The following is a 27791-nucleotide window of genomic DNA, read 5'->3' as shown; positions in this document are numbered from 1 at the left end:
TACTCACAGATTACACCTGTTACCACCAACTCCCACCAAGTCCCTTAAATTCAGGCTCTGGTTCTTACCACTATATTGAATTAGTTCTTATGAAGATCACATGACTACCTTTGCACCAAATCCAAAAATTGCATCCTCAACTATAAATCACCCCGTTTTCTTAAGATTCTATTTTCTATTTCTATTCATGTACATTTTTCTTGATTTGGGGCACTTCTTAAGATTCTGTGCTTGGCCATGTACCGCATATTACCCTCTCCACAGCTGCAGAAGTCTACCCCTGTATACAGTACTCTACTCTCAAAGTAAATCCCAGTTATATACAAAACCTTGGTATTTCATTCCACATTCTAGTCAGATGCTAGGCAAACGTGTTGTTATATCCTCACTGAATTCTCTGTATTCTCTATCACCCATTCTCTCCACTGATCTTCCACCTCATCTACCAAATCAACAGTAAATTCCTCTTGACCTATCTATTTCCAGCAATCTCACCACTGTTGTCATGTACACCAGTGTTCATAAACTTGGAATGAGATTTGACTCTCTTTATACTTCTGACTTGCATTCTACCACTGGCTAAATTCTGTTTATTCTTCCTTTGCTGTCTTTCCCAAATCAGTCCCATAATTTTGAATTTTATCAGGTATCGTTTTAGTTCTAACCTTTCAAATCTCATACCTATACTCTTGCATAATCCTTCTAGCTCAACTACCTACTTCCATCTTATATTACCCTCTAATTCATAAGCAGAGACAGAACTAGGATTTGCACCTGAAAATTATGAAATTTGGGACCTTTTTTTCAAAAGTAATACAAAATTATGAGCACAAAATTAGGTAGAAGGATGAATATTTATCTGCAGTTAGAAAAAAGCCACACATAATAAATTTTTTTAAAAAGAGAAATCTTGAAGATTCAAATCTTTTTCTTCAGAAAAAGAATACTAGAACACTTACAACATCCAGAAACTCCAGTAGTCCCATCCAGTTGAGGAACCCTGGTGCCTGGACTTCATTGACTTATGATAAATCTGCCTTTGCTCCTGGAGTAGTCTTCCTCAATTCTGGCTTTGATACTGTCAAACTTTTGTCATCTCAGGACAAATTCTAAATTTCTTACTATAGTATGTTACAGTATGCCCTTTTGAAACTGAGACACCTAGGTTCAATTCCTGTACCATTTTATGTGATGTTTCTGAGTCTCCATCTTTCTAAAGGAGAGGACTCTTGAGGTATTACATGTGATAATGTAAATAAAATGTTTAGCATATAAGCTGGCCCCTTTCTACCCTTTCTTCTAATATGCTCAATTATTTCCTTTAATGTCTCGGTTATCACAGGGAACTGCTACTCTTTCTCTCAGTGTGTGCTCTCTTGGTTCACTGATTTTTTCCTGACTCAGGGTTCATGGGTACTATTCTCTCTTTATTTACCAAATTATTTTATTTACTAAAATTGAAGAGTAAAGTGTAAAGAATACAACCATCATTGCTTTCAGAGTTACTCATCAATGGATCTTTTAGTTTAAGCAAAATGTTGACCTGAGTCTCATGGAATACCCCCTCACACACCCCACTCACCTTCCCTCTACAAATACATACAAACCCTGAGTAAAATATAACAATTTTTAAATACCTATATAAGCTCAAAAGAAAGAAAAGGACATTCCCAGGCCTTGAAATTAATAGAAAACTCGTAGCCAGAGTTGTAAGCCCTTAATTTGATAGGGTAACAGAGTAGGAAGATAGAAAAAGTGAATTTAAGCCCAAAGAGATCAGGGCTGGGATTTGAATGCCAATTCAAGCTCAGGAGATGTGGATTTGGGTTTGTTACTAGGCAGGAACATGAACTGAGAACTGTATACAAAGCTGGGACCCTGGAAAGGACTACTCTTCCATTAAAGGGGAATTAGAAGCATCAAATTACAACTTCAAAAAATGAAATGACAGGCATTATAAACATTGAAACTAAAACCTTACTAGATGGGTTAAATAGCAGATAAGATGATTCAACCAAAGAGAAAATTGATACACTGGAACTGTGGAAATTACTCACAGAAAGAAAAAAGAGAAGTGGAATTTGATAAAGAAGTTAACTTGGGGACTAGAGTGATATAGATCTAATAGACATTCCAAAGGAGAAGTTAGAGAGAATGAGGACAACATTCAAGCAAAAAAGGAGGAAGAATTTTTCAGAATTGACTAGACCATGAATACTAAGAACAGAGAAACAGACCATCCCTGAGCAGCACAAATAAAAACAAAGTCACACCTATGTACATCAAGGCAAAACTGCAGCAGACCCAAGAAATTCTTAAATGTCACCAGGAAGAAACAAGAAATTATCTAAAACAGGAAAGTAGACTGAACATAATACTTGTCCTCAAAATAGATGTCGGAAGACAATCTTCAAAATACTGAGAAAAAAGTCTTCAAAATTTTTTAGAGAAACTACTTTTAATCTACAAGTCAATGCCCAGCTAAACTCTACCTCCAGAGTGAGGAAGAAAAATAATTCAGACAACTACTGAAATTACCACTGACAAGCTGTTTCTGGAAGAACTAAAATGTACTCTAAGAAAAAGGAAACAACCCAGAAGGAGACACTGGAAAATTAGCAGCATTGGTGAGCAAATCTGAAGAAAAGTTCCCTGATTTTAGTCAGTGGATCTTGGTTCTTAGCCATGTTTTATCAGCTGTTACTTGTGGACCTTGTATCTCTTGTTGTTCAGATTCCTCATGGGAAAAATGGAAACAAATAGCACTTCTACATGAAAACCAACAACACTTGAAATAACAAATATAAAAACTTCTGCATAGCATGGTACCTGGTCTCTGAGGAACAGGATAAAATGCAATCGAATCTGAAATTGCATTCCACTGCTCCCTTTACTGGGAAACCCTTGCTGTCTCAATCTGTTGAACTCCTTGGAGGACTAAATCCAATATGCCTTAATCTATTTAATCATCACTTCTAGCTAAGAGCAGCCTTAAATCTCTCTTTCTTCCATGTGCAAATTTACTTTGTGGTACTTTTGTAGTTTTATTTTATCCTGTCTTATATTACTGTTATTTATATATGGGCCTTAGCTCCCTAATAAGAAGCTATGTTCCTTGACTACTCTGCTTCTTAACTTGTTCATTTCTGTATCATCCACTATGTCTTATACAGTACAATTAGTTGCTCGTGAAAGCTGCTCAGTCCATGTTCAATTCAGTGGAATTAAAACTGTTGAATGAAGGATGAGTGAATGAGTGGACATTCATACTAATGTGTTACTTTGTAGTAAAATTAGTGGGGAGGTAAGCTAGTGTTTATTGTGTGCTCTGTCTTTCACAGTATCCTGCAGTTGGCATTTCAATTTTAAAAGCTACTGATAACTGAAAATCTAGCCTAATGTATTTTAAATCTTAGGAAGTTTTTTTCCTAAAGAAGGCAATCATATAACGTTTAATTTTAACTCTCTTGAAACACTATTTTTAAAAGATTTTTATCTATTTGGTAATTAGTGTGAATATTAATTGTATGAATAGAATTTGTATATAGTTTTAGGTTTCATAAGTAAACGATTAAAAGAAAAGATGTCATGATACAAAATAATCATAAGTAAATGTAATCACTTATTTTCAGAATTAAAAGATGTTTCCTAGTGGAGATTTGAATAAGTTGTCAGTTAAAATGAAAACATGTCATTTTAGTTGAAAATTTAGTTTATCTCATCTTGATCAGATGTATATGTCAGATGACATTAGCTAAATTGGGCTTTAGCATCAACTATAAAACTTAACAATTCCCCATGTGTTTGTGAAAGATCATTATTAAAGGCCAATAATGTTCTAAAATTAAGGCCAAAGCACAGACTATTAATTCATAATGAAATACTTATAATCAAAGCCTAGATAGGGGTTAATTATCATCTTTGTTTTTAAACTCCTTTTAAATTAGTCAAGATACTTTTCTCAAGAAAACTCGACAGTCCAAGGATTCTCACATAGCTGGGCTCAAATGTCAGGGATTTGCCACTCTCCCAATGCTTCTCTGTGTATTGGTTTAACTCTCAGTCTTGCTACCTGTTGGGAAATGTTGCCATCAGCAGCTCTAAGCTTCTTTTCTTAAAACTCCCAATCCAAGAGCAATCTTCAGCTCCAGGTCCCCATTTCCATGAAAGGACTTATATTGGCCCTCTTTGGATCATATGTCCATTTCTTGGATCAGTCACTGGGAACAAAGGGATGGGCTCCCTTGATTGTCCAGGACTAAGTCATGTGGCCAGTCAGGTCAGTAAGGGACTTTGCTTATCCCATCCACCAAAACCTTTTATGACGGGGTCAAGGCAGTTGATTTGCTATTTTAGTCTGCATCCACCATGCTTATCTAAAATCTTGGATCATCAATGGTCCAGAATTCAGAACTTTTCTGATTTGGGGGACATGATAAAGTGCATATTCTGTTTATTGCATAACACTCACATTGGGGTCTGGAAAAACATCCCATGCACAAATATATTAGTCTTTCTGCCACAAAACCTAGGAATATTCACAGAAAGAAGAAAAAAGAAAGATTCTAAATATTCTCATATCACTTTCTTCTGCCAACTGAGTTTACCCTAAGTTTTTGAAATATTTCAGCTTATACAATATTAGGATCTTAGAATTGCTGATATAAGGTTGTGAGTCTATAATAAACACTCTTTGTTGCATGTCTATTATACCCTATGTACTAGGCATTGTACTAACTTGTAAAGTAAACTCTATGATAACAGAGACAGTATTGATTTTGTTTATCTCCGTATCTTTGGACTTGGCTCAGTTCCTGACATATAGAAAGTGCTCATTAAGTATATTTGTTGAATAAACTAGTAAAGATATCAGTGACTTTATGTACCTTACTTCATGGAATTCTAACAACTGCCCCCCGATATAGAGATTCTTTTTCCTATTCATAGCTTATTGACTGAACCTCAGTTTTGTCATTTATAAAGATATAAATAATGTTACTCGGCCGAATGAGTGAGGCTCAGAGAGATTATATAGCAAAAGCAGTCAGGCATATTGCAAGGACCTGATTGCATAATAATATCCAGGTCTGTCTGACTTAGTTGCTAAACTGTTACTTGAGTCCACTGATGTCGGCAAATGAAGCTACCTGGTCAGAAGAAGGGATCCCTTAGGAGCTGCATCTTTTTACACTGTAACAGTTATGTGTTCAGGCATGGGTATACCATTTTGGGGTGACAGGATATCATCCAAGCTGCAGAATTTTCAAATTATGTATTTTATAAAGTAACAAGTTTAGCAGAAATCATCTTAATTTAAAACTCTACCTAAATTCTGACTACCGAATCATTTGCTTTAATTATTTTAAAAGAGCTCATTCTACTTAAAATCTCAGGTTGATGTCACCGTTGCTCCCAATCTGGCTTGTCTAATACTTGATAAAGCTGTGCTTGAACACTGGAGTCGAGAGCATTGCCGCAGTAACCCATGAACAGAGCTTATATTCTCGATTTCTTTTTAATTTTTATAATTGCCAAAAAAAACAAAAAACAAAAACCCTACAGCATCCTAAGGGTACAGCAGAAGTTCAGAGGACTCTAACATTGTTTAGTTTTAAGACCAAAAAATGGAATAGTTTGTTGGTGTGGTAGTAGGTTTTACATGCCTATATAAGGAAAGACACATTTACACTATGCCAACAGCAATCATATCTTAAGTCCCCAATTAAAATGTGACTTTTTAAACTCTAAAACCCCATGTGACTGTTTAGCCATCTGTTTAATGAAACAACCACCATTGATTTGGACATAGATGATTATTACAATAAGAACAGTGCTGGGGAAAGATCAACTCGTCCCAGTTGAGTATGACAGTTAATTATGAAGAGATAATTAGTGAAAGCTACTTAGTATTATCTCATATCCAGGAAAGAAATAGGTAACAAATCTCAATCTAGGTATAGATCATGTAGAATATGTGATTATATACATTTTTGAATAATTATTTTTTAAATATCTAAGATATATACTAAATAGTAGATTTACTGAGCTATACTCAACTGGAAGGAGTAGTGTTATTTTCCATAAATTACCTATTGAACTCTTTGCATTTGACATTTTGGTGAAATATTATTTCAAGTTATTACAGTGGAAGCTTTTGTGTTTTATGGCCACCCTTACTGGTGTAACAAGGAATCTTCAGCATTTATCCCTGGTGGAACCCATGACTACAGCCCTTAACACACTGCCAGGAAAACACTAAAGAGATGATTTTAGAATAAGCTCTCCACTAGTAAATGTCACGAAGGAAAGGGGAGTCCCCATGAATTCTGAGAACTCATAAATAATAGTTTTAAATTTCTCTATGATAACACTGCTTTTATAAGGAGCAAAACTGATTAATTTCCTTCTCACTCTCTTGGTCTAAGTACTTTTGAGTTGTGAAATAGATAATAGCCACACCATGGAGGAAAAATAAGCAAAAATCTTTCATATTTAGTATCATATAACCGGGCATAGCATAATTGAGCTCTGTGTGTATTGACGAGCATCGGCATTTATTACTGGCTCATCAATATTAGAATCAAGAGGATTTTTACCAGGATTGCCTCACAGGAGAGGAAGAACTTCTCTGCCTGGCTCCTCATTCTCGTTCTGGGCATGAAACTCAGCTTTATTATGTTTCACGTACAGTAATTGCTTAGCACTTCTGGTCGCTCCAACGTGAAAATCTTGTGAATTTAGGTTGCATCAGTTTAGAACATGTGATGGAATTTAGATAAGTTCCATTTTATCATGCCATTAATGAAGAAGAGTTTTAAAGAATTAATAGGAAGCTGTTTTAGGAGGATTTTGATGACTTTAAGAGAAGAATTTTAGGAAGACCCTAATATATTCTTCATTTCAATGCATAATGGAGTTAGCTGAACATGGACTCCTCTGGAGGAATGTGTAGTGTTTAAGAGCTCTAGCTTTCTTTAAACTCACTGAGACCTTTGTTGTAAAATGACAATAAACTTTACTAGGGATTATTAGTCCCAGTTTATCATCAGACTTAAAGATGAATTCAGGTGTTTCCACATCATAGCTGTGTGATCTTGGGCAAGTTATAGAGGACTTTAATTTGGGTTTCTTTAAAATGGGTGATATAAGTACTTTTTCTCAAGGGTTCTTTGGAAGAAATTAGATAATGAATCAAAGATTTTTGTATTAATGCTTCCACATCTAAGCACTCAATATGAGTTAGGTATTATTAATATTTATCTTAAGATTAATTTAGAATGAATAGTACTGGTTTTCTCCTTGGAGGTACATATTTTATCATGTATTTAGGATATTGTAAATTCCTTGAAAAACACATATGTATCTATTAAACTGTAATATAGATTTTATTCATTCATTCTGCCCTTCTCTCCAGTGAGCTTGAGTCAGTTATAATTGTAATACAGACATGTAAAGGACTAACTTTGGTCTGCTTATTTTTAGTTGAGCCAACATTTTATATATAAGGATTTTTCCTAAAATATTTTATGTTATTAATAATACATTTTGTAAAAGTACTAAGTATACAACAGAATTTAGGAGAGTGGAAGAGTTGAGAATTGGGAGACATGAGACTTGGCTTCTATTTCTAGCTCAGTTTGTCCTTAGGCAAAAGAGTTTCTTCAAGCTTTAAGGAAGAAACTTGTACTGAATGATTTCTATGGCCATTTACAGTTATCTGATTATGATTCTATAGTAAACTCAGAAAAACTCTATTTTCAAAATTATATTGTTTAACTTCTGGCCATGTCTAATCACGTATCTTTGCTTCTACTGTTTTTTTTCACTTAATAGGAAAGAGTACATGATTGCTTTATCTTGAAGCTGACTTTTTTCCCAAAATCTTGAAATAATGAGGTTATCCAGTGACGTTAAAAAATATCTAGTTCCACTCAGCTGGGACATTATTCTAGTTTCTGAGAAGACCAATTAAATATATCTGGGAAAAACCCAACTCTATCATTTTCTCCATAAAGGAAAGTATATAAATTATTACACACAGTAACTTATACTGTTCTAGTAAAAGTCATTTCCCATATTGTTTTTAAATATTAAAAAAGAATTTGAAAGGAAATGCTACCAAATAATTTTAATTAAAGAGATATTTTACCTTGTATTCTCTCTGTTCAACAAAATATTAGGTGTTTAAGGAATGTATGTGTTTATTACCACAATTTAGTCAGCTTAATGAAGCTCCATAGCCTTACATATTCCTAATTTTGAATAGAGGTACCAGGTAAAGAGAAAAAATAAAAAGAATGAAGAACAGAAATAGGTCTCTGAATTTCATGTGCCTATCAATAATTGGATCAGGAAAATAGAGACTGCTGATATTTTATTTAGCTTCTGTTAATTCAGTCCCTAGAACTAAATGAAGTGTCTTAAGATGTAGTTTATAAAGGTGTGAACTCTCACTTCTATTTGAATAATGCTAGCTACAATGAAATAAATGATTTTTGTATAATGGAATGTTCTTATTCCCATTTTTCCTATAACACTGTTGCCTCAAAACATAATTCAGTTGAGAAGAACAACATTGTGTAGCCAATTCCCATGGGGTTTAGAGTATAATTTTGAGCCATGTTATGGCCATCTTTTAATGAAACACTGATTTTTGTAGCTTAGTATATTTTCAGTTCTGAGCTAGACTATCTTATCCATAGTCAATGAAGTACAGAATGAAATGAAGCAATATGCATTTTGAAATTATATATACACCTTTATGACAATTTAAATATTTTTTAATGTTTACCTCATTTGACCCTCTCTGTTCCCAACACACGGTCCTGGCTTTATAATTTCCTTCTCAAAACTATTCTTCCTGCTACCTCAGAGGGCCTCTTTCTTTTCTTTCTTTTGCAAAAATGACATTCCAAATATCCTAATGCTTTATTGTCAAAGTTGTCTAGCTATCATTTCCATCATCTCACAGGGTTAGCAGGTGGAGACTGCACCCTACACCCTTCCTACCTTTTGCCTACAGAGGCTACTTTGGAGGTGGAAACATGGGGGAGTCGGGTGAGGTGGCAGCAGAAATTTCTTCCTAGTTCAAATAAAGTCAAAGCTTGGTCTCTTTCTGCACTGAACAAATTCTACTGAAGAGTAGCTATTAAAACACTGTGGTCTGAATTGAGCTGTTCTAGAATATTGTTTGAGATAGAAATGCTATGGTTCAGTGTGCTAATGCACATCATACATGCCAGAGTTAGCAAAATGAATCAAGTACAATAAAGGCATGCTCACATTCATTTACAGAAATTAATTAAAAGATCTCTATTAGTTGGGAGGCCTCTAAGAAATATGTATGGCATCCATACATATTTAGGACTGAGGCTTTGAAAACCCTAAGATGGCATACCATTATATATGCTAGATTGCTAAAAGATGCTTATTTTGTCATTTCATATTCTGCTATCTCATCTCGTTTAATTTTTATGTTACTTATCTATCATTTGCTTATCATAATTTTTTAGAAAACTGTCTGGTATCATTAAGTGCTTCATCTTTCAGTTAGATATTTTTTCATGTAATTATGGGAAAAAATGCAAAACTTTTCTGATTATCACAAATGATATGGAGAATCACAAACAATTTGTAGTTAATTAGGAGCTTAGTCAGGAGGTTAATGAATTTCTACATGGGCTACACAGACGATGGATATCCAACATGTACCTGTTAGACTAATAATATTAACACATATTTTATAAATAAAACAAAGCATGTAGGCACACATGCACATCTCACATCTAGAACACTGAATTTTTGTTATAGCAAAATTGTTCTAAGACTGAATTTTTAGTTTGTTTTTAAGCTAAAGTAAGGTGTTTTTTATAAGAATTTTAATCACATCAATAGTGTCACAACTTAGACTGTAAATAGTCATAATATTTCATATTAAGATTGTTTGGCATGGTCTGAGTGTCTGTCAGTTTTTCCAACTGTTTCGGCCCTGTCACTTGTTTTTGTTTTGTTTTGTTGTGCATTGTCATATGTTATAAGAGAATTAAAGGACTTGTTTTATTTGCAAAACCCAGTCAGCAATTTTACCACTGCCTGTTCAAACTCCAGCTTAATGGCCCAGACTAAACACTTGTGACGAAGGAGCTGTGGGAATGGATGATGGATCTGTAGCAACTCTAGCTTTAACCTCTAACTAGCTTTCATTATTCATCTTTGCAATTTCCATTTCCTCTTTCTATTGAAATCAGTTGAGTTGAAATACACGGATACTCCTGCACATCCTATGAGATCTTCTGAGCATAGCATTGGACTGTTAATGATACTGTTAATAATTTTTTCATGTTTTTTTCTCTCTTTTTTTTTAGTCTCGACCTATTCCTTCCCACCTTACTTCAGCAGTTGCAGAGAGTATCTTGGCTTCAGCCTGTGAGAGTGAGAGTAGAAATGCCGCCAAGAGGATGCGTCTGGATAGACAACAGGTACTGAGGAGTCTTGGGGTCTGGTGACCACCAGCTATAGCAAATATGGTTAAGTTAATCTGATTTATGGAGAAGAGCAGAATCTCTGAAATGGATTTAAAGTCCACAGAGGTATCGTTTTTCTGTCTTTGTGATATGAATTTAAACTTGAAAAAGTCATGTCCATGAGATTAGTGGAGACGCAATGACAAAAATGTTCTGCGATGAAAAATGGGCAATTGTAAAATTAATGAGTTAAAATTCTGTTTAGTATCCAATTTGAAGGCTAATGACTTATTTAAATAAGAGGCTCTAAATGATCATTTACAATAGTTTTGTAAGTTTACCTGATCGTTTATGACAATGACCTGATTATGGTCTTTTTGAATGAAAATGAACCTCTCTTAATTTCCTCTGGTCCATTGCCAAATATCAATAGATTATGCTAGGTATGGGGAAAACACAACATAACCTTGAAGACCAGAAAGCCATAAAATGGGGGTATAAAATAAGGAAAATCTATGTCCTGGGCTTACCTTCACATTAACAAATCATTTACTGTATAACCATTTAGTATCATCTTTCTACATCTCTTTTCTAAGGCTGTATATCCATGTGATGTAGATGTGTATATTTGTTGTGCGTTATTCACTGATGTTTCGCTTAGTTTTTCCCCTCATTTATCTCCATCTGTGTGTCTCCCCCTCTCATGTCTGGAATGTTTTTGTTTCCTTTTTCTCTCTAGCCCTGTTTCTTAATTACCCATAATAAAGAACTAAATTGTAATATATAATTTTAGGTGTTATACATAAAGTATGCCATGTTCTGACTTTTAAATTATTTTTACAACAAATGATCTGGGTGCTTCATATTTCTAACTGAGGCTGGGATACAGAGAGTAAATTGTCAGCCCAATTTTGTTTTTCCTGTGAGACAATGAGCTTCAAAGAAAATGGAAAAAAAAAAAGTTTTTACATTCCAGGCTTAGAATATTTTAAGTGTTTTAGAATGGCATTATTTTTTAATTGTATGTATTTATACTTAATATAACATGTGCCAATAATTCTATACAATGCAAAAGATGAAGCCTTAGGTTAAATTAAAAATACTGTATTAGCCTCAGATAAAATATGTATATGAAAATGCTACTTTGGAATTTGCTAAGCATTCTCATTGCCAAACATATTTATTCACTTATACATGCCCTCAGTTGAGACTTTGTCATTATTGTTTTTAGGGTCTTTTTTAAAATTTTATTTATTTAATTTATTTATTTTTAGCTGCGTTGGGTCTTCGTTGCTGCGCGCCGGCTTTCTCCAGTTGCCGGGAGTGGGGGCTACTCTCGCGGTGTGCGGACTTCTCATTGCAGTGGCTTCTCTTGGTTGCGGAGCACGGGCTCTAGGCGCACGGGCTTCAGAGTTGTGGCACGTGGGCTCAGTAGTTGTGGCACGGGCTTAGTTGCTCTGCGGCATGTGGGATCTTCCTGGACCAGGGATCGAACCCGTGTCCCCTGCATTGGCAGGCGGGTTCTTAACCACTGCGCCACCAGGGAAGCCCGAGAATTTTGTCATTGTTATATCTCTAAAATTTATCTTGCTTAAAATAAGTTACAGGCCAATATATAATACCGTATTTAGCATTGATTAAGATTACATATTCTGGAGTTAAATACAACTGATTTTGATTCTCAGCTCTACCCTTACTAACTGTGTGACCTTCAGGAAATTATTCCAATTCTCTGTGCCTAGTTTTCTCATATGTAAAATAACAATAATAACAGTACTAATCTTATAGGGGTGTGTGAGAACCCTGAATGATAGATTTATGTTAGGTACTTAGCAATTTTCCTGGCACATGGTAAGCATCAAGAAAATTCAGCCTAGAAAAAGTTATTTTAATTGATGTTCTAGCTTTTCTGTCATTGCATTGGTATCAATAAGACTATAAAGAAACATTAATAGTACTATCTCAGATATAGGAGTTTTGAATTCAGACTAAGTCCATTTGAGAAAAGATCATTATTCTAGAAATCAGAATGGTAGAATTCTGGGATTGAAAGGACTCTCCTGGTTGTCAGTTTGCTACCTACCTCATCCAATCTACACTCGAGAATACCCCTGAATCATAGAATCAATCATATGTGCAGTTGTTATGAAAATTAAATGACTGATTCATGTTATGTACTGCCTACAGTCTCCTTCTACAAGATCCCCAAAGCTGGTCATTCACAATATTTTTGGTCCAATCACTTAACCACTGTTGACCTAATCTGTAAAATGGAGGATACAAATATATAGTTATTTCTTCTTACTGTGAATTATATAGATTTCACTTGGCATGCAGCACAAATGCTTCTACCAAGTGGATTTTACACTTTCATCAAAGCATGGAGATGTGGGAGCGGGAGCTCCCCTAATTGGATCTAAACACTCTTTGCCTAAGTAGAGACAACCAGAGTTCTTTTTGGTGTTGGCAATGGTATCATCCTTTTCTAGGCACATTCTTAACCCAACTCACAATTCTTAGAATTTTCCAGTGACTCAAAGAGTCACTGGAAAGGTGTCCCTGCCTTTCTGTTGGTGCATGAAAGTTCAGAAATGAGACAGTTAAAATCTAAATTCTGTTCAGCTGCACACATGACTACTTGCTGCCCCTGGTTAGCCATATGTAGGGCTGTAATTATATGTGTCCTTCAGAGTTTATGAAACTTGATAAATTAATTGGGCTTTATAAAGCTATGAACATGAAAGGTACTATGGATGTGTTAAATACTTTATTTCATATGTCCACCTTGCCCCAGGGTCTAGAGGAGGCAGCCTCAGCCCTGAAGCAAGTAGGCAAGGGCAGGAGCCTACTGCCTCATTAGGAATCAGATGACACAGGGCTGAGGTCAATCCCCAATGCATTATAGAATATACTCAGCATTTCTTTTCTTTTCTTTTTTTTTAATAAATTTATTTATTTATTTATTTATTTTTGGCTGCTTTGGGTCTTTGTTGCTGCTTGTGGGCTTTCTCTAGTTGCGGAGAACGGAGGCTACTCTTTGTTGCGGTGCACAGGCTTCTCATTATTGGGGAGCATGGGCTCTAGGCATGTGGGCTTCAGTAGTTGTGGCTCGTGGGCTTCAGTAGTTGTGGCTCGCGGGCTCTAGAGCGCAGGCTCATTAGTTGTGGTGCGTGGGCTCAGTTGCTCCATGGCATGTGGGATCTTCTGGGACCCGGGCTCGAACCTGTGTCCCCTGCATTGGAAGGTGGATTCTCAACCACTGTGCCACCAGGGAAGTCCCAGCATTTCTTTTCTTTTAACGTGAAAATCTAGAATTTTTATGTTACCTAGGAAATCCTTTTTCACTTTGGTAATTCAAAAAGATGGGCAGAGTCAGACTTCACATTTATATTTCTATGGCATAGCTCAAATTGTCTTTATCTTTGTTATTTAGATATTATTTCACTACTATTTACTTAAAAACAAATCTATCTCAATGTTTTTGGCTACAGTTCATCTCACCAGAGAGACAGAGGCAGAAAGTGAGAAAGATTAGAACCATCCACTTGCTGGTCATTTATCTCCCATCGCTTTGTACTTGCTCTTTTTGAGGGATGACAAATATTCTATTACTAGGCTTGCTGAAATTTCTGATTAATGTGAAGGTTCCTTTGGCTTCTTTTCTCTATTTAAGTTCTTTCAGTTAAATTAACTTTTAGTTTTATAGAAGGGATCACGTAAAACCAATGGTCAAGGGCTTCCTCGGCAGATCCAGCCCTCATGAAGTACAATGCAGCACAAGTGTGCTGGGTGACAGTTTTTGTGGTGACTGGGACAGATGGAAAATCAATGGTAGGCTGTGATGTGACACCTTTGACTCTATTGAAAAGAACACCATAGGGGGAAAGGGGAACTGGCATGTTAGTTGCTTGTGGCATAATAAAAGGGGAGAAAGCAGGGGAAAAAATACTGAAAACTGATTTTTCGCTGAGTTAATGAAGAAAATCGCTATTAGTAAACCAACAGGAAACCATCGGCCCAAGACCAAAAACTATTTAATAAGCCCATAGTTCCTGCTACTCTGTTTTCTATAATACTGGTGAATTCTCTGTGATCTGTACCTCTTCATGATTTTTCCTTTGTTCTGTTAGGGTGCTAATGAGTGGGCATGTTATTAAAAGAAACATAATGGTAGGTATCAAGGTTGAAAATATAGTCACATAAGCACGGTGACAATTTTAATACAGACATTTCATTTTGTCATGGATGTATTTGAAGACTCTCGAAAACACCATGGTCAAGCTGTTTTTGAGTCAGGCAGCTCTCCTTTCATGTTTCCTTCTGTATTTGCATGTACTTTTGGTAACGTTTCTAATATTTCACAAATGCACAATTGAAATAAATATTTTTCAGTAGGATTTTATGCTTAAATGTAAACATTGTGATAGTAACTGAGATAGGGTTTGAAACCTATTTCTCTGGCCTTCCAGCCCACACTCCCATACCCCTACTCTCAGTCATCCTCGGCTTTCATTCTACTTCTAGCATTTGTCTTTCTTATATACAATATTTTGGAGAAAGAAAACTCTATCTTTGAGTGTTCCAACATGTGTTTCAGCATGGCCCTCTCATCCAAAGGAGAAAAACTATAAGATAAACAAAGTACCACCTAGAGTAGTTCCTTGAATATATTGTATTTCCTCTGTAACACATGTAATTTTAAATAATTGAAATAGAATATACTTCACAAGTCATCTAATTGTAATAGGCCTTATTTTCTTCATTAGTAATAATATTAATAACAACAGAACAGCAGGAACATGTATGGATGAAGCACTGTTTGAGGTGGGTTGCAAGCCTATTTTATGTAACTGTCATCGCTTTTCATGAAGTGGAGACATTGAGGCTTAGAGCCTTTAGCGCAGAGCTGCTCAGGATGGATCCCCACTTGGATCTGATCCTTGTGCTTTTTAAAATCATGCTTATAGTAACATTTAAAAAAAATACTTTCAGACATGCAGGCTTATTTTTGATAATTTAGGAAATAGAGTAATGTATAGAGAAGAAATATAATTGACCAGTAATTCCACTATTCAGTTTTATAATATAATTCTTTCTACTACTCTTTCTATGCAAAACTTCCTGTTTTAAAAAGCAAAATAGTATCACATTGTATCCTTCCATTTAGCTTAATGTTGTGAATATTTATGGTATCACTATGTAAGTTTATCAATTATTTTTAGAAGCCCCTTAATACTCCATCATGTAGTATTTTCTAAATTATTAAATGTTGATTTTGTTTTTTCTACCATAATTTACCTGTGAAAAGGATACCTTGCCAGTTATTTTTTTAAGATAAATTATGGGACCTGGGTCAAAAACCAGCAAGGCTTTTTAAGCTCTTGATACGTATAAGGTCCATGCTCTTAATTTCTACCTTATTCCTATAAAAATAAGCATTTTTGCTTGTTTTATAAACATATGCCTATTAAAAGCTTTTTTTAACTTTTAAGAATCTTTGATTCTTAACCAGTGGTTCCTAAACCTTTCAAACATAGCATGTCTTTTTTACAGTAAACACCTCGAAATGCTCCACTTTTAGATCCTGAAATGCAATTTATAGTTAATATAAATTATGCTCACAATTTAAATATATATGGATAATGTCTTGATTTTAATATAAATAATATGTTATTTATTTTAAAAGTAATATATAATCAAATAACATGTATTTTGGTGTGGAAATATGGGGAGTCCACATCACTAGAAGATACAATAAAGTCATCAGCTGCTTCTGTCTGTCCCTCAAATCAATGAAGAAGCCGCAGCTACAACTGTCCTCTGATACAGGTGTATTGTGGCAGCTCACAGAATTCAGTGACATGAACTTTACAAACGGTGAAAGACTAGTGGTACAGTTCCAAACAAAACATAGCACAATACGCCCTCGATTTGCAAGGTAGTGTATTCCTGAGACAATTCAACATATCTTTTAAAACATGCACAAAAACTTTGTTTTTATACTTAAAATGAAATTAAACTTTAGGCTCAGGAAACCCTATTCAGGCTTTCACCTACAAAAATATCCAGCATGACTTTTTAAAATTCACATGGGAACAGGGACAGTTCTTAGTTGATTGGTACTGCCTGGAGAATGTCTGAGCTTTCCGTAAGCTGGTCCTCCCACTTCATGCCTATTTCACCTGCTATATATTTTCCAGATGTCCCCTAGAAGTGGTAATGCCCTTTCTGAGAAGCACTGCTATGGACAACTAGCCTAGGATTTGAATACAGGAATGAGACTAATACATTCTCAGATCTATTCCTTGATAATGAATTCATAACTCAGTTCCTCCCATTTTGAAGAGACTGGCCTTGAGGTTCAAAACCCACAATTTTCCATAGATTTGCACTCATTATGTCAAATGAATTCTCCCTCCATCCTTTTTTCTACCTTCTGTTTACTTTTTTGTTTTTAAATTCGCCAGAGCCTAAAAGTAAAAATTGGAGGCTATAAGATAAAAGTAACTTAACCAGGCCCTTTGGTTTAATTTTATTTCTTTGCAAAAAGGAAGCAATTAAGTGTCAATGGCTATAGCAGTTATGCCCCCAGTCAAAAAACTAAGCCACATATGATTACTAATTCCAGTTGTATTTCTAAAGTATAATTCCATTTTTATTCATCGTTCAGCTATTTTCAATATCTCCTGAGATTACAGTTACATCCTTTTCTAATTTGGAAGTCACCATCAATTAAATTACCATGTTTAACATTTACAATAGGGACACCACAACATCCAACAGTTTGCTACAAATATAATGCCACAAAAAGACAAGGCTCAATAATCTTCAAAAATGCACGTTTTCATCAGTTTCAATCATTCATAAATACGCTGTTTGCACACTCACCATTGGAGGGTGTGACTAGGTGTACACTGAACCATCTATTCACTCAGTTGGTCTCTAAAATGCCTGGCAGTGGTTAGTAAGTAATCATATTCCACAGGAAGAGAGGTTTTTTCCATCTGGGAAATAGCTAACAGAAGTGGATATTGAACCATGACCTTAAATTCATGAGCACCAAGGGGTGGACAAATTAGTAAAGCAATCCAGAGAGACTTGAATACATTCTCACTACTGCAAACCAACCATCATACCTATATACTACCAGAACAGACTCTCAGAATGGTTATAATCACATTTTTAAATAATAAAAATAGGGAAATATTATACATTTCCATTATATTTTTATAAACATAGAAATTTCATAAACATAAAAACTAAGGAAAAGTAAATATATATACCAAATTAAAATGTTTCACAGATACATAAAATATCACTTATGGATAACTACAATAAATATTTGCTATTCTAATTTAAAAATTTTAGTTCATTGGCACATTATATAATATTTGAGAAACACGGTTAAATAGTTTTACTGGAATATTTATTTGCTCTGTAGGGAAGAATATTTGACCTGTATTCTGTTGGTATTTTGTGAGCAAGATAATTGCTTTACGAATCTGTATTCTTTCAGCATTAACTTAATAATGTGGCTGGACTTCAAATATGTATTATTTCCAACTTGAGGTCTTGCAAGATAACTTTTTAATGACAAAAGTTTTAAATTCTTATTTTTCCAAGGTTTTTGAACTGCTCTAGGGAGTTCCTTAAATATTATCTGTATCAGCAAGAGATATGATTAATAGGAGAAAATTAGCTCTAAGTAGTCCTAAAGTAGTTTATTTAGCAAATAATCATTACATGGAAGATATTTTGCTTGGTACAGAGGCTACAAAACAAGGATGGAGAACCTTTACTGAGGATTTACCAGGTACTAGATTTGCTTAAAATCACTTGCTACTGAGCAGGTGTTTTTATTCTTTCTTTGCAGAGGGATGAGACATAACATCCTTCCTCTAGAAACTCACATTCTGTTAAAGACAAGTGAAATTAGTATGGTAAATGAAATTATAAGGGTGTGATCAGATTGTTGTGAAAGCCAGAGGAGGGTTCTTCTAGTTCTGCCTGGGAAACCCAGGAGGGCTTCCCAGAGGAGGCACTATTTGAGCTAGACCATGAGAAATGAAGGAGATTATGAGAGCTGACAGATGATAGTCCAGACACATGGAGCCTTTTGAAACATGAAAGTTTCCTGAGTACCAAAAACAGTCATCTCTGTGAGTGAAACTTGAGATTCTTGGGAAGAAATAAAAGGAGAGGGGATTGGACATGAGGGTTTAAATTAGACTGTGGGCATTTTATATGCTCTGTTAAGTTATTTGGACTTTAAGTACATGCCAGAGATGAGTGGGAAGGAGAGTGACGTCTCCAATTTTTAGGAAGCTTCGGAACCCTAGGGACAACAAAATGTAGATGTACTGGGGCAAAGGTGAGGTCCCAATTCAGCAAGAATTCCTTTCTCTACCACCTACATTTCAGATTTGCTATTTAATTGTAACAGTAGTTAAATTTGAGCTAATGCCGAAAAGTAATTACGGAGATTAATCTGCTATAAGGTATTTTGAAGTTACAAATGAGTGATTTGAGAATACCTACTCTTCCATGCTGCAGTGTTAGCCCAGCTAATGAGGAATCAAAGTTTAATTTTCTCCTATAGTTTCAACTTATATAACTGTATATATAGATTATTATTCTTTCTATCATAAATATTTTTCATCTTTTTCTCTTTTTATGATCTCTCAAAAAACTGACATTATGGTTTTCCTCAAACAGTGACTTTTTATCTTTTTTTTCTTAGATTGAGAGGAAGGTTACTTCTGTATAAAATTTTTCCTTAGTGTATGTATTTTCCTTATGTAATGATATGTCAATGTATATCTGAGTAGTGATGTACAGTGCATGATTCTCTTGGTCTCTCAATAGTACTATGAAGCATGTAGATCAAATGGTTTCCCTTTTCTATAGATGGGGAATCTGAATCTAAGAAACTTTCTTTTGGATACATCTATGGGGTTTTGAAGGGGGGAAACTGGGAACACCCTCAATTTCTGATTTTATTTTTTGTCTTTCTGTTACTCATTTTGCTTTACTATTTGGTTTTCTGGCTTCATTGAGAATTCTCCCACATTTGTATAGAAATGATTCTTTTTTTAATTTTAGGTGAATCTTTGGCTTAGGATGTTATTAATTTCAAGTGGATCAACGTCAGTATATGAGTAGGTGGTTTGAATTCAGAGAGAGAAATTCATCATAATATGTTTTGGTGCCAAAGTCAGGGGAACATATGGTTTACTGGGTTCTCCATGAAGACTGCATTTTTGTTAATTTCTTTTAAAACCAGTTATTTTAGGCTTAACAGACGAAGAGTCTGACTTATTTGTTTTATGCCAAATATATTCATTTTTATAATTTATTTCTCATAATCTGTCCATTCCTTGTCCTGTCTTTTCTCTTTAATCTAGCCAGTTTAAAACCCATTAGTTACTCTGAAACAATAATTTTATGTGTATTGGGGAAATTTAGCCATAGTCACAAGTTTATTATGAAATTAGATAATATAATAGCTTGACAAATTGGGCTATGCTTCCTAAAGAGATTTACGATGTTTAACATGACTCAGGTGGTAAATACCACAAGCCCAGTGGCCTCAAGTAATAAACGTTTTTCTCTCAGTTACTCAGCACTTTGGGAAAGCATGGTTTCTGCAGAGCTAGCTTTTCTAGATAGCTGTGGGGTAGCTTTGCAAATGATTTTACTTTCATTTGTAGTGGAAATATTCCTAAAATCTCAATGCATCTTCATTTCATGCCATAACTCTTCGGATCATAACCTTTAAAGATGGATTTAGTTATTAATATTAATTTTTACTAAGGATTGTGTGGTGCTGACATCAGCTTTAAAACTGACATCAGCTTTAGGTACCGCAGAGCAGGTGATGGAACAGGTGATCTTGTGAAGTCTGTCCTAGAGAAAACTCCCTGAGGCAGGTCAACTCACTTTATTGGTAATTTACCTCTTTCTCATAATGGTGAAGGGAGCCTGACTTTCTGACAGGCTTGGCAGCAAAATTGATCTTTACCTATTAACTTTGCTGAAATGGATCAATCTCTCATATTATCTCTCATCCTCAGGAAGAAGCCCCATCTTTCCCATGCTATCAGTGTTCTTTGCCTGGTCAACAATGTTACTTCTTTCTTGCTTCAACAATCCAATGGCTTCTCAATGTCTACTGGACAGTCTGTATTTGTCCTTATTTACACCCTGTTAAAAGAATATAAGGAAAACTACCTCTCACTGTTTTAGGAGTTTATGCAAAGCTATTTTCTAAAAGCTCTTACCTGCACTCATTCATCAAGAGCAAAGTGATACTTACATAGGTCAAAAACCAAGTCACATTTATTTTTAAGCTCCCTTTAATGTTTTGCCTTGAACACAAGCAAGATCAAAATAGCCTTTTCAATGAAACAATTAAGTTGAAAGTCCGGTGAGATTCCTACATTAAGATCAAACTTCTCATTAAATCACTTCTCTGGTAACATTCTGTGTTCTTATTTTTCTTGGTTTTGGTGCTAGTTCTGTTATTTAAGAAAACATAATAATGCATTCTGGGTCTGATATTCAAGGACCCTCAGGGAACTCCCAGCGCCCAGTAGTAACCTTCGCTTTTTTTCATCTCTGAGGTTTGAGACTAGCCTCCTATTTCCAAATCCTCTATGAAAATATCAGTGAAATTTAACAGAAGTCAGGGTTCTGAGTTCTTGAAAGAGGGCAAAGAGCCAAAGTACAAAAAGAGGTCACACTTGCAACTGTGAACTGAAGTTATAAAATAGGTAGATATAAGTGAAAGTTTATCTGACTCTCATAGGCATTATGATTTCCATCAATAAACGGCAATTAAAGTAAAGCTTTCTACTATATGCCAATCTCTCCTATTCATTATTTATTTTTGCTACATGATTTCTTTCTGGTGGGGGGACCTGAGAAGTTTAGAGAAGGAACATAGCCTTCAATTCGGGCGTTTGGAGAATAGAGTCTGGAAACTCAGAAGCAGTGGCGTGTTTGAACTGCATATGTGGGTGTATATACAGAGTTGTTATACTTGGGGATTGCTAATACATACATAACTTTTCAAAAAAGCCTCTTTTTCAGATTTTTAAATTATCATTTTTACTATAGGACATACTGGACTCAAAAACCGTTAGAGCTTCCAAGAACCTCACAGACCACTTAGTTCAATAGGTTTATTTTATAAAAGAGACAGGCCTGGAAAATTTCATTTTTTTTTTTTAAACATCTTTATTGAAGTATAATTGCCTTACAATGGTGAGTTAGCTTCTGCTTTATAACAAAGTGAATCAGTTATACACATACAGTATGTTCCCATATCTCTTCCCTCTTGCATCTCCCTCGCTCCCACCCTCCCCATCCCACCCCTCTAGGTGGTCACAAAGCAGAGCTGATCTCCCTGTGCTATGTGGCTGCTTCCCACTAGCTATCTATTTTACATTTGGTAGTGTATATATGTCCATGACACTCTCTCACCCTGTCACATCTCACCCCACCCCCTCCCCATATCCTCAAGTCCATTCTCTAGTCGGTCTGTGTCTTTATTCCCGTCTTGCTTTTTTTTTTTTTTTCCTTAGATTCCGTATATATGTGTTAGCATACTGTATTTGTTTTTCTCTTTCTGACTTACTTCACTCTGTATGCCATAAAAAGAAATGAAATGGAGGTATTTGTAATGAGGTGGATGGAGTTAGAGTCTGTCATACAGAGTGAAGTAAGAAAATTTCATTTTTAGTTTCGATTTCCTTTCCTTCCTTCCCTCCTTCCCTTCTTCCTTCCTTCCCTCCTTCCTTTCTTCCTTTCTTCCTCCCTCCCTCCCTCTCTCTCTCTTTCTTTCTTTCTTCAGTGATTATTTTCATATTTCACTAGAAACAGAATTTCTCTTTAAAAAGAAGGAAAACAGACCAATACATACAAAGAATTTAGCTCCCTTTAGATTTCAGAGTAATGTTCTGAGTAATGAAAATCAGAATGCTTCATAAATTTCAAATCTTAAGGCCATAGTACATTCATAGCATGCAAGAATTTGAATACTATTTTAGATGCAGAACTCAGGTCACATTATTTTATTCAATTGCATTTTTCTATCATATATTATTGCCTGTGAAGCAAGTTTGAGAAGTCCAATGAAGCTGTCAAGCTTCAAATGTCTCCATAAGTGTGAGGAAAATTTCCTTTCCAGGGAACTGCTCAGCTATCCATGTATCTTCTTTAATTCTTTATTTAAGATCCTGCATTTGAGGTCATTCTAAAAATACAGAATCCTTTCTGAAGATTTTTACATTAAATGAACTTCTTGAACTACCATGTATTTGATCATTCATATTCTAAGAACAAAATTTGTTGAAATCATTTCAAATACCCAGATTCAGGTTTAAATGCCAAGTTCTTCGCCATTCATAGTATCATCTCAGCTATATTGGAGAAATGAATCAGGACATGTATGGGAAACACATCATACATAGTTATACTAATGTTTGTGTGTCCTCTTACACCTTAATTTGAATGCACGTACATTTTCTCATTTAATTTGTTTCCCAAAACTCAGTGAGGTCTACATCATTACTGCTCTTGTTCATGCCTAAAAATTACACAAAGAGGAAATGCAGTGCCTCATTGTTGCTCCTATTTTCTTTCTATAGAAAGGACATTTGGGGGATTTAGAGATATGTGAATGTGGAGCAGAATCTTTAATGCTCCCAACACACCCTCCTTCCAGCAGTACGCCTTTTCTCAGGCAGTCTGACAGCTCCAGTTCCACTCCTGTGTTTATTTGTACGCCCATCTCAAAGCGCACCTGCTTTAAGAAGCACCCCTTGGATCAACTCGCAGCCCACAAATCTAAGTCCCTTTCCTCCTTCTCTGTGTAGCAATGACTATCAGCACAGCATATTTGAGGACTTGATTATATTCCCAGGTAACATTGTAATGGCCTCCAGGTGTCTTTTGGAATATTGACTCTATAAATTTTTATCACTCTGTGGGATTAAAACAGCTTTGGCCTGCATCACTTTGAGCCCCAAAGATACCTAGTTGTGTACTGGGAAAAGGGTAAGCATTAAATAAACATCCATTCGTGGCTTGATGTAACATGGCAAAAAGTTCAGTTTTAAGGAAGGAAAGAGCCTTTTAATGAGATGCCTGCCAACACAATAGGAAATGTTCAAGCCTGAGAATGGTGTTATGTGGCCAGATAGAGCAGGAATCATTGGAATTAATACTGCAATTTAAAATGTTGTCTGACAACTTGGTAAACACAGTTTTAACACCAAATGGGGAAAATCACAAATACAATATGATAGGGAGGAAGGGTGTAGGCTGGGGAAAGGAAGTCTCAACATTTAGTTCTTTGAGCACAATTGCTTTCCACTGTTCAGTGAGAAAAAGAAGGCAGCTTTTAGGTTCCTGACAAAGCAATTATGGTGAGACCCAGACGCTGGGAGCTGACCTGACATTTGCCCTTGGGTAGTTGTCATAGCAGCAGGCTGAATAGCGCAGCTTGATACAATTACTACTGCAGGCTCCGGACAGAAGTTGTGCCCTAAATGCAGCACATGTGAACATTAATATACAAGTATGTATATTAAGTCTTCCTTAGTGGTGGCCGTCTCTCTCCTTTACTCGGCACTCATCTAATTTTAAGTACTCATTTCATAAGAAGTCCATGTTTAAAGGCAACAACAGCTACATGCCTTTGGAAGACTTGCAGTGATGTATCTGGGGTATTGTTCCTTGGGGAGAAGTTATTTTAAACAGTGTTGCTAACAAAAGAGGTTTAGATGCTGTAAACTGGATGTAGCACTTTTTTTTTAAAGCTATGCATGCTGTCTATTCTCATCAAATAGATAATTTTGTCCTTATTTTCTCTTTGCTTATTCCCAAATATATGAGTGCACCTCTAGATCTGTGTCTTATAATCAAAAGATAGCTATTTAAAGTTATCTATAAAAAGATGTGTATCTAGGTAAACACAGTATGTCCACAAAAAGGAGAGGGTATCTGTCAATATGTTAAAAAAAGGCTTTGGGATCATTACTGGGGTACTCATTTGAGTTTTTACAATACTGCTTTAGTTTAGTAGGCTAAATTTGGTGTTAATGTGGACATGTTCTCCCAAAACTGAAGCCTTAATAGCAATGTTAAATTATGTATCATTATATAGTCATATTTTATAACCAGTTATAATTATTAATGCATGTATAATCTCTAAACACTCAGATAAACTGTTAACTGCATAATTTTTTAACTAAAATATTATTTCTATTCCAGTGATAAATAAAATATATGAAAATCTTCTGCCTAAAACAAAAAAAAAGAATAAAAATCCTAATATTCTATATGATCAGCAGAGAACCTGTATATTCTAAATCATGACCTTAAAGAATTTCTAATGGATATATGTATGGCTGAGTCGCTTTGCTGTGCACCTGAAACTATCACAATGTTGTTAATCGACTATACCCCAATATAAAATAAAAAGTTTTAAAAAAAGAATTTCTAAATATTAAATATAATCTGAATAGTAATAATTTACTTTTGCTTAAAGCTTGAGGAATATTAATATGACATATTGACACTATAGTAATTTCAAACCAGCATTTCAGAAATTACAAAAGGATGCATATAGAATAATCTGAATACATGATAACCTAAATTTAAGATATCAAATTAAAATTGAATTTTGTCTCTGTTATGACTCAGGTTAAAAATTAGGGGACTTTCCCAAAAAGCCTGGAAGCACAATTTGTTTGGACACGAGAATATGTAAATATCAAAATTTAGTGTATTATAATGAACTTACTTTTAAGAATGTATTTAAAAACATAAAATATATTCACCTCAATAGCACAAAAATTGAGGGTATATCCAATCTAATCTAAATCGGTATATTATATATGAAGAGGGATACTCTCGTGTATTATTTCACCGGGAAAACGTTAAGCAACGTTTGTCTGCTGTCTCAGGCCATTGAAATAGAGCTGACTAACCATCTCTATATTGCAATCTGCAGCCCTCAAGAATGAGGGCTAGATAGGAAAGTATCCAATGAGTACACATTTAGAGATGAGGAAACCTGGCTTACTTTTCTTCTCAGAGATAACTTGAATTAGGAATTTTCAAATCATTTCATTCATTAAGTAATCAGTGAAACACCACACCAAAATCTTAACCTTGTTTTTATTTCAAACTTAGACGCGACCCAGGAGAGCATGATCTGGTATTCAGTGACTATTGAAAGCAACTGCAGGAGAGCAGTGCCACGAATTAGGAGATCTAACACATGGAAATCTCTTACTTGAAAGTGTTAGAAAAGTTAGTCAAAAATGGTTTAAGCAAAAGGGAAATTATAAGCTCAGGTAACTAAAAATTCTAGCAGTAGTCCAGCTTTATATGCATGTGGTTGATTGTCTTATAGATAAATAAGATCTCTCTCAGATATCTCTTGGCTCTACACCATCTTTGTTGCTTCTATTCTCTGACAAGTTCTCCCTCATGGTAGCAATATGGCTGCAGAAGCTCCAGTTTTCCATCTTCCCTATTGACTGACTATGATTGGGTTACACATTCAACCCTGAAGCAACTGCTGGGGCCAGGAGAACAGAATAGGTTGCATGCTCAGTTTTGAATTCATGTATGTAGTCAGCTATACACAGCACATGGAATAAGAGTGGGAAAGGAAAATCAGATACAGTTATTAAAAGAGGGAGGGGAGGAGATGAATGCTGAAAGATCAAAGGAAAACAATGTTTGCTCTAGTGGGCTCTATTAGTTTCCTAGGGATCCCATGACAAAGTACCACTAACTCAGTGGCTTAAAACATCAGAAATTTATTATCTCCCAATTCTAGAGTCTAGAAGTCCAAAATCAAGGCATTGGAAGGGCCATGCTGCCTCCAAAGCCTCTCGGGAAGGATCCTTCCTTACCTCTTCCAGCTTCTGGTACCCTTAGGCATCCCTTGGCTTGTAGCAGCCATCACTGCCTCCATCTTCACATGACCATCTGTGTCTACATCTCTTCTATTCTTACAAGGATACCAGTCATATTGGATTAGGGCCCACCCTAATTCACTATGGTCTCCTCTTAACTAGATTACATCTGCAAAGACCCTATTTCTAAACAAGGTCACATTTGTAGGTATTAGGTGTTAGGACTTCAACATATGTTATTTTTTTTGTTTTTTTTTATATCAGTCATCAATTTTATTCACATCAGTGTATACAGGTCAATCCCAATCGCCCAATTCAGCACACCACCATCCCCACCCCACCGCGGTTTTCCCCCCTTGGTGTCCATACGTTTGTTCTCTACATTTGTGTCTCAACTTCTGCCCTGCAAACTGGTTCATCTGTACCATTTTTCTAAGTTCCACATACATGTATTAATATACGATATTTGTTCTTCTCTTTCTGACTTACTTCACTCTGTATGACAGTCTCTAGATCCATCCACATCTCAACACATGACTCAATTCCGTTCCTTTTTATGGCTGAGTAATATTCCATTGTATATATGTACCACAACTTCTTTATCCATTCGTCTGTCGATGGGCATTTAGGTTGCTTCCAGGACCTGGCTATTGTAAATAGTGCTGCAATGAATATTGGGGTGCATGTGTCTTTTTGAATTACGGTTTTCTCTGGGTATATGCCCAGTAGTGGGATTGCTGGATCATATGGTAATTCTATTTTTAGTTTTTTAAGGAACCTCCATATTGTTCTCCATAGTGGCTGTATCAATTTACATTCCCACCAACAGTGCAAGAGGGTTGCCTTTTCTCCACACCCTGTCCAGCATTTGTTGTTTGTAGATTTTCTGATGATGCCCATTCTAACTGGTGTGAGGTGATACCTCATTGTAGTCTTGATTTGCATTTCTCTAATAATTAGTGATGTTGAGCAGCTTTTCATGTGCTTCTTGGCCATCTGTATGTCTTCTTTGGAGAAATGTCTATTTAGGTCTTCTGCCCATTTTTGGATTGGGTTCTTTGTTTCTTTAATATTGAGCTGAATGAGCTGTTTATATATTTTGGAGATTAATCCTTTGTCCGTTGATTCGTTTGCAAATATTTTCTCCCATTCTGAGGGTTGCCTTTTCATCTTGCTTATGGTTTCCTTTGCTGTGCAAAAGCTTTGAAGTTTCATTAGGTCCCATTTGTTTATCTTTGTTTTTATTTCCATTACTCTAGGAGGTGGATCAAAAAAGATCTTGCTGTGATTTATGTCAAAGAGTGTTCTTCCTATGTTTTCCTCTAAGAGTTTTATAGTGTACGGTCTTACATTTAGGTCTCGAATCCATTTTGAGTTTATTTTTCTGTATGGT

General features: G+C 35.4%; 1 protein-coding gene across 6 annotated transcripts in view; it reads left to right on the top strand.

Annotated features, from left to right (window-relative positions):
* NOL4 (nucleolar protein 4) overlaps positions 1–27791 on the top strand; it is a 409767-nt gene that overhangs the window by 299804 nt on the left and 82172 nt on the right. For all 6 annotated transcript variants that reach the window (XM_036824082.1, XM_036824088.1, XM_036824085.1 and 3 more), the window contains one exon: positions 10365–10478. In XM_036824082.1, the coding sequence (XP_036679977.1) occupies positions 10365–10478 (114 nt within the window). The remainder of the gene's footprint in view (positions 1–10364; positions 10479–27791) is intronic.

This window comes from Balaenoptera musculus, chromosome 14, assembly GCF_009873245.2.
Source record: "Balaenoptera musculus isolate JJ_BM4_2016_0621 chromosome 14, mBalMus1.pri.v3, whole genome shotgun sequence".
Lineage (NCBI taxonomy): Eukaryota > Metazoa > Chordata > Mammalia > Artiodactyla > Balaenopteridae > Balaenoptera > Balaenoptera musculus.
The sequence above is the reverse complement of the archived record's forward strand: the minus strand, read 5'-3'. Positions and strand labels throughout refer to the sequence as shown.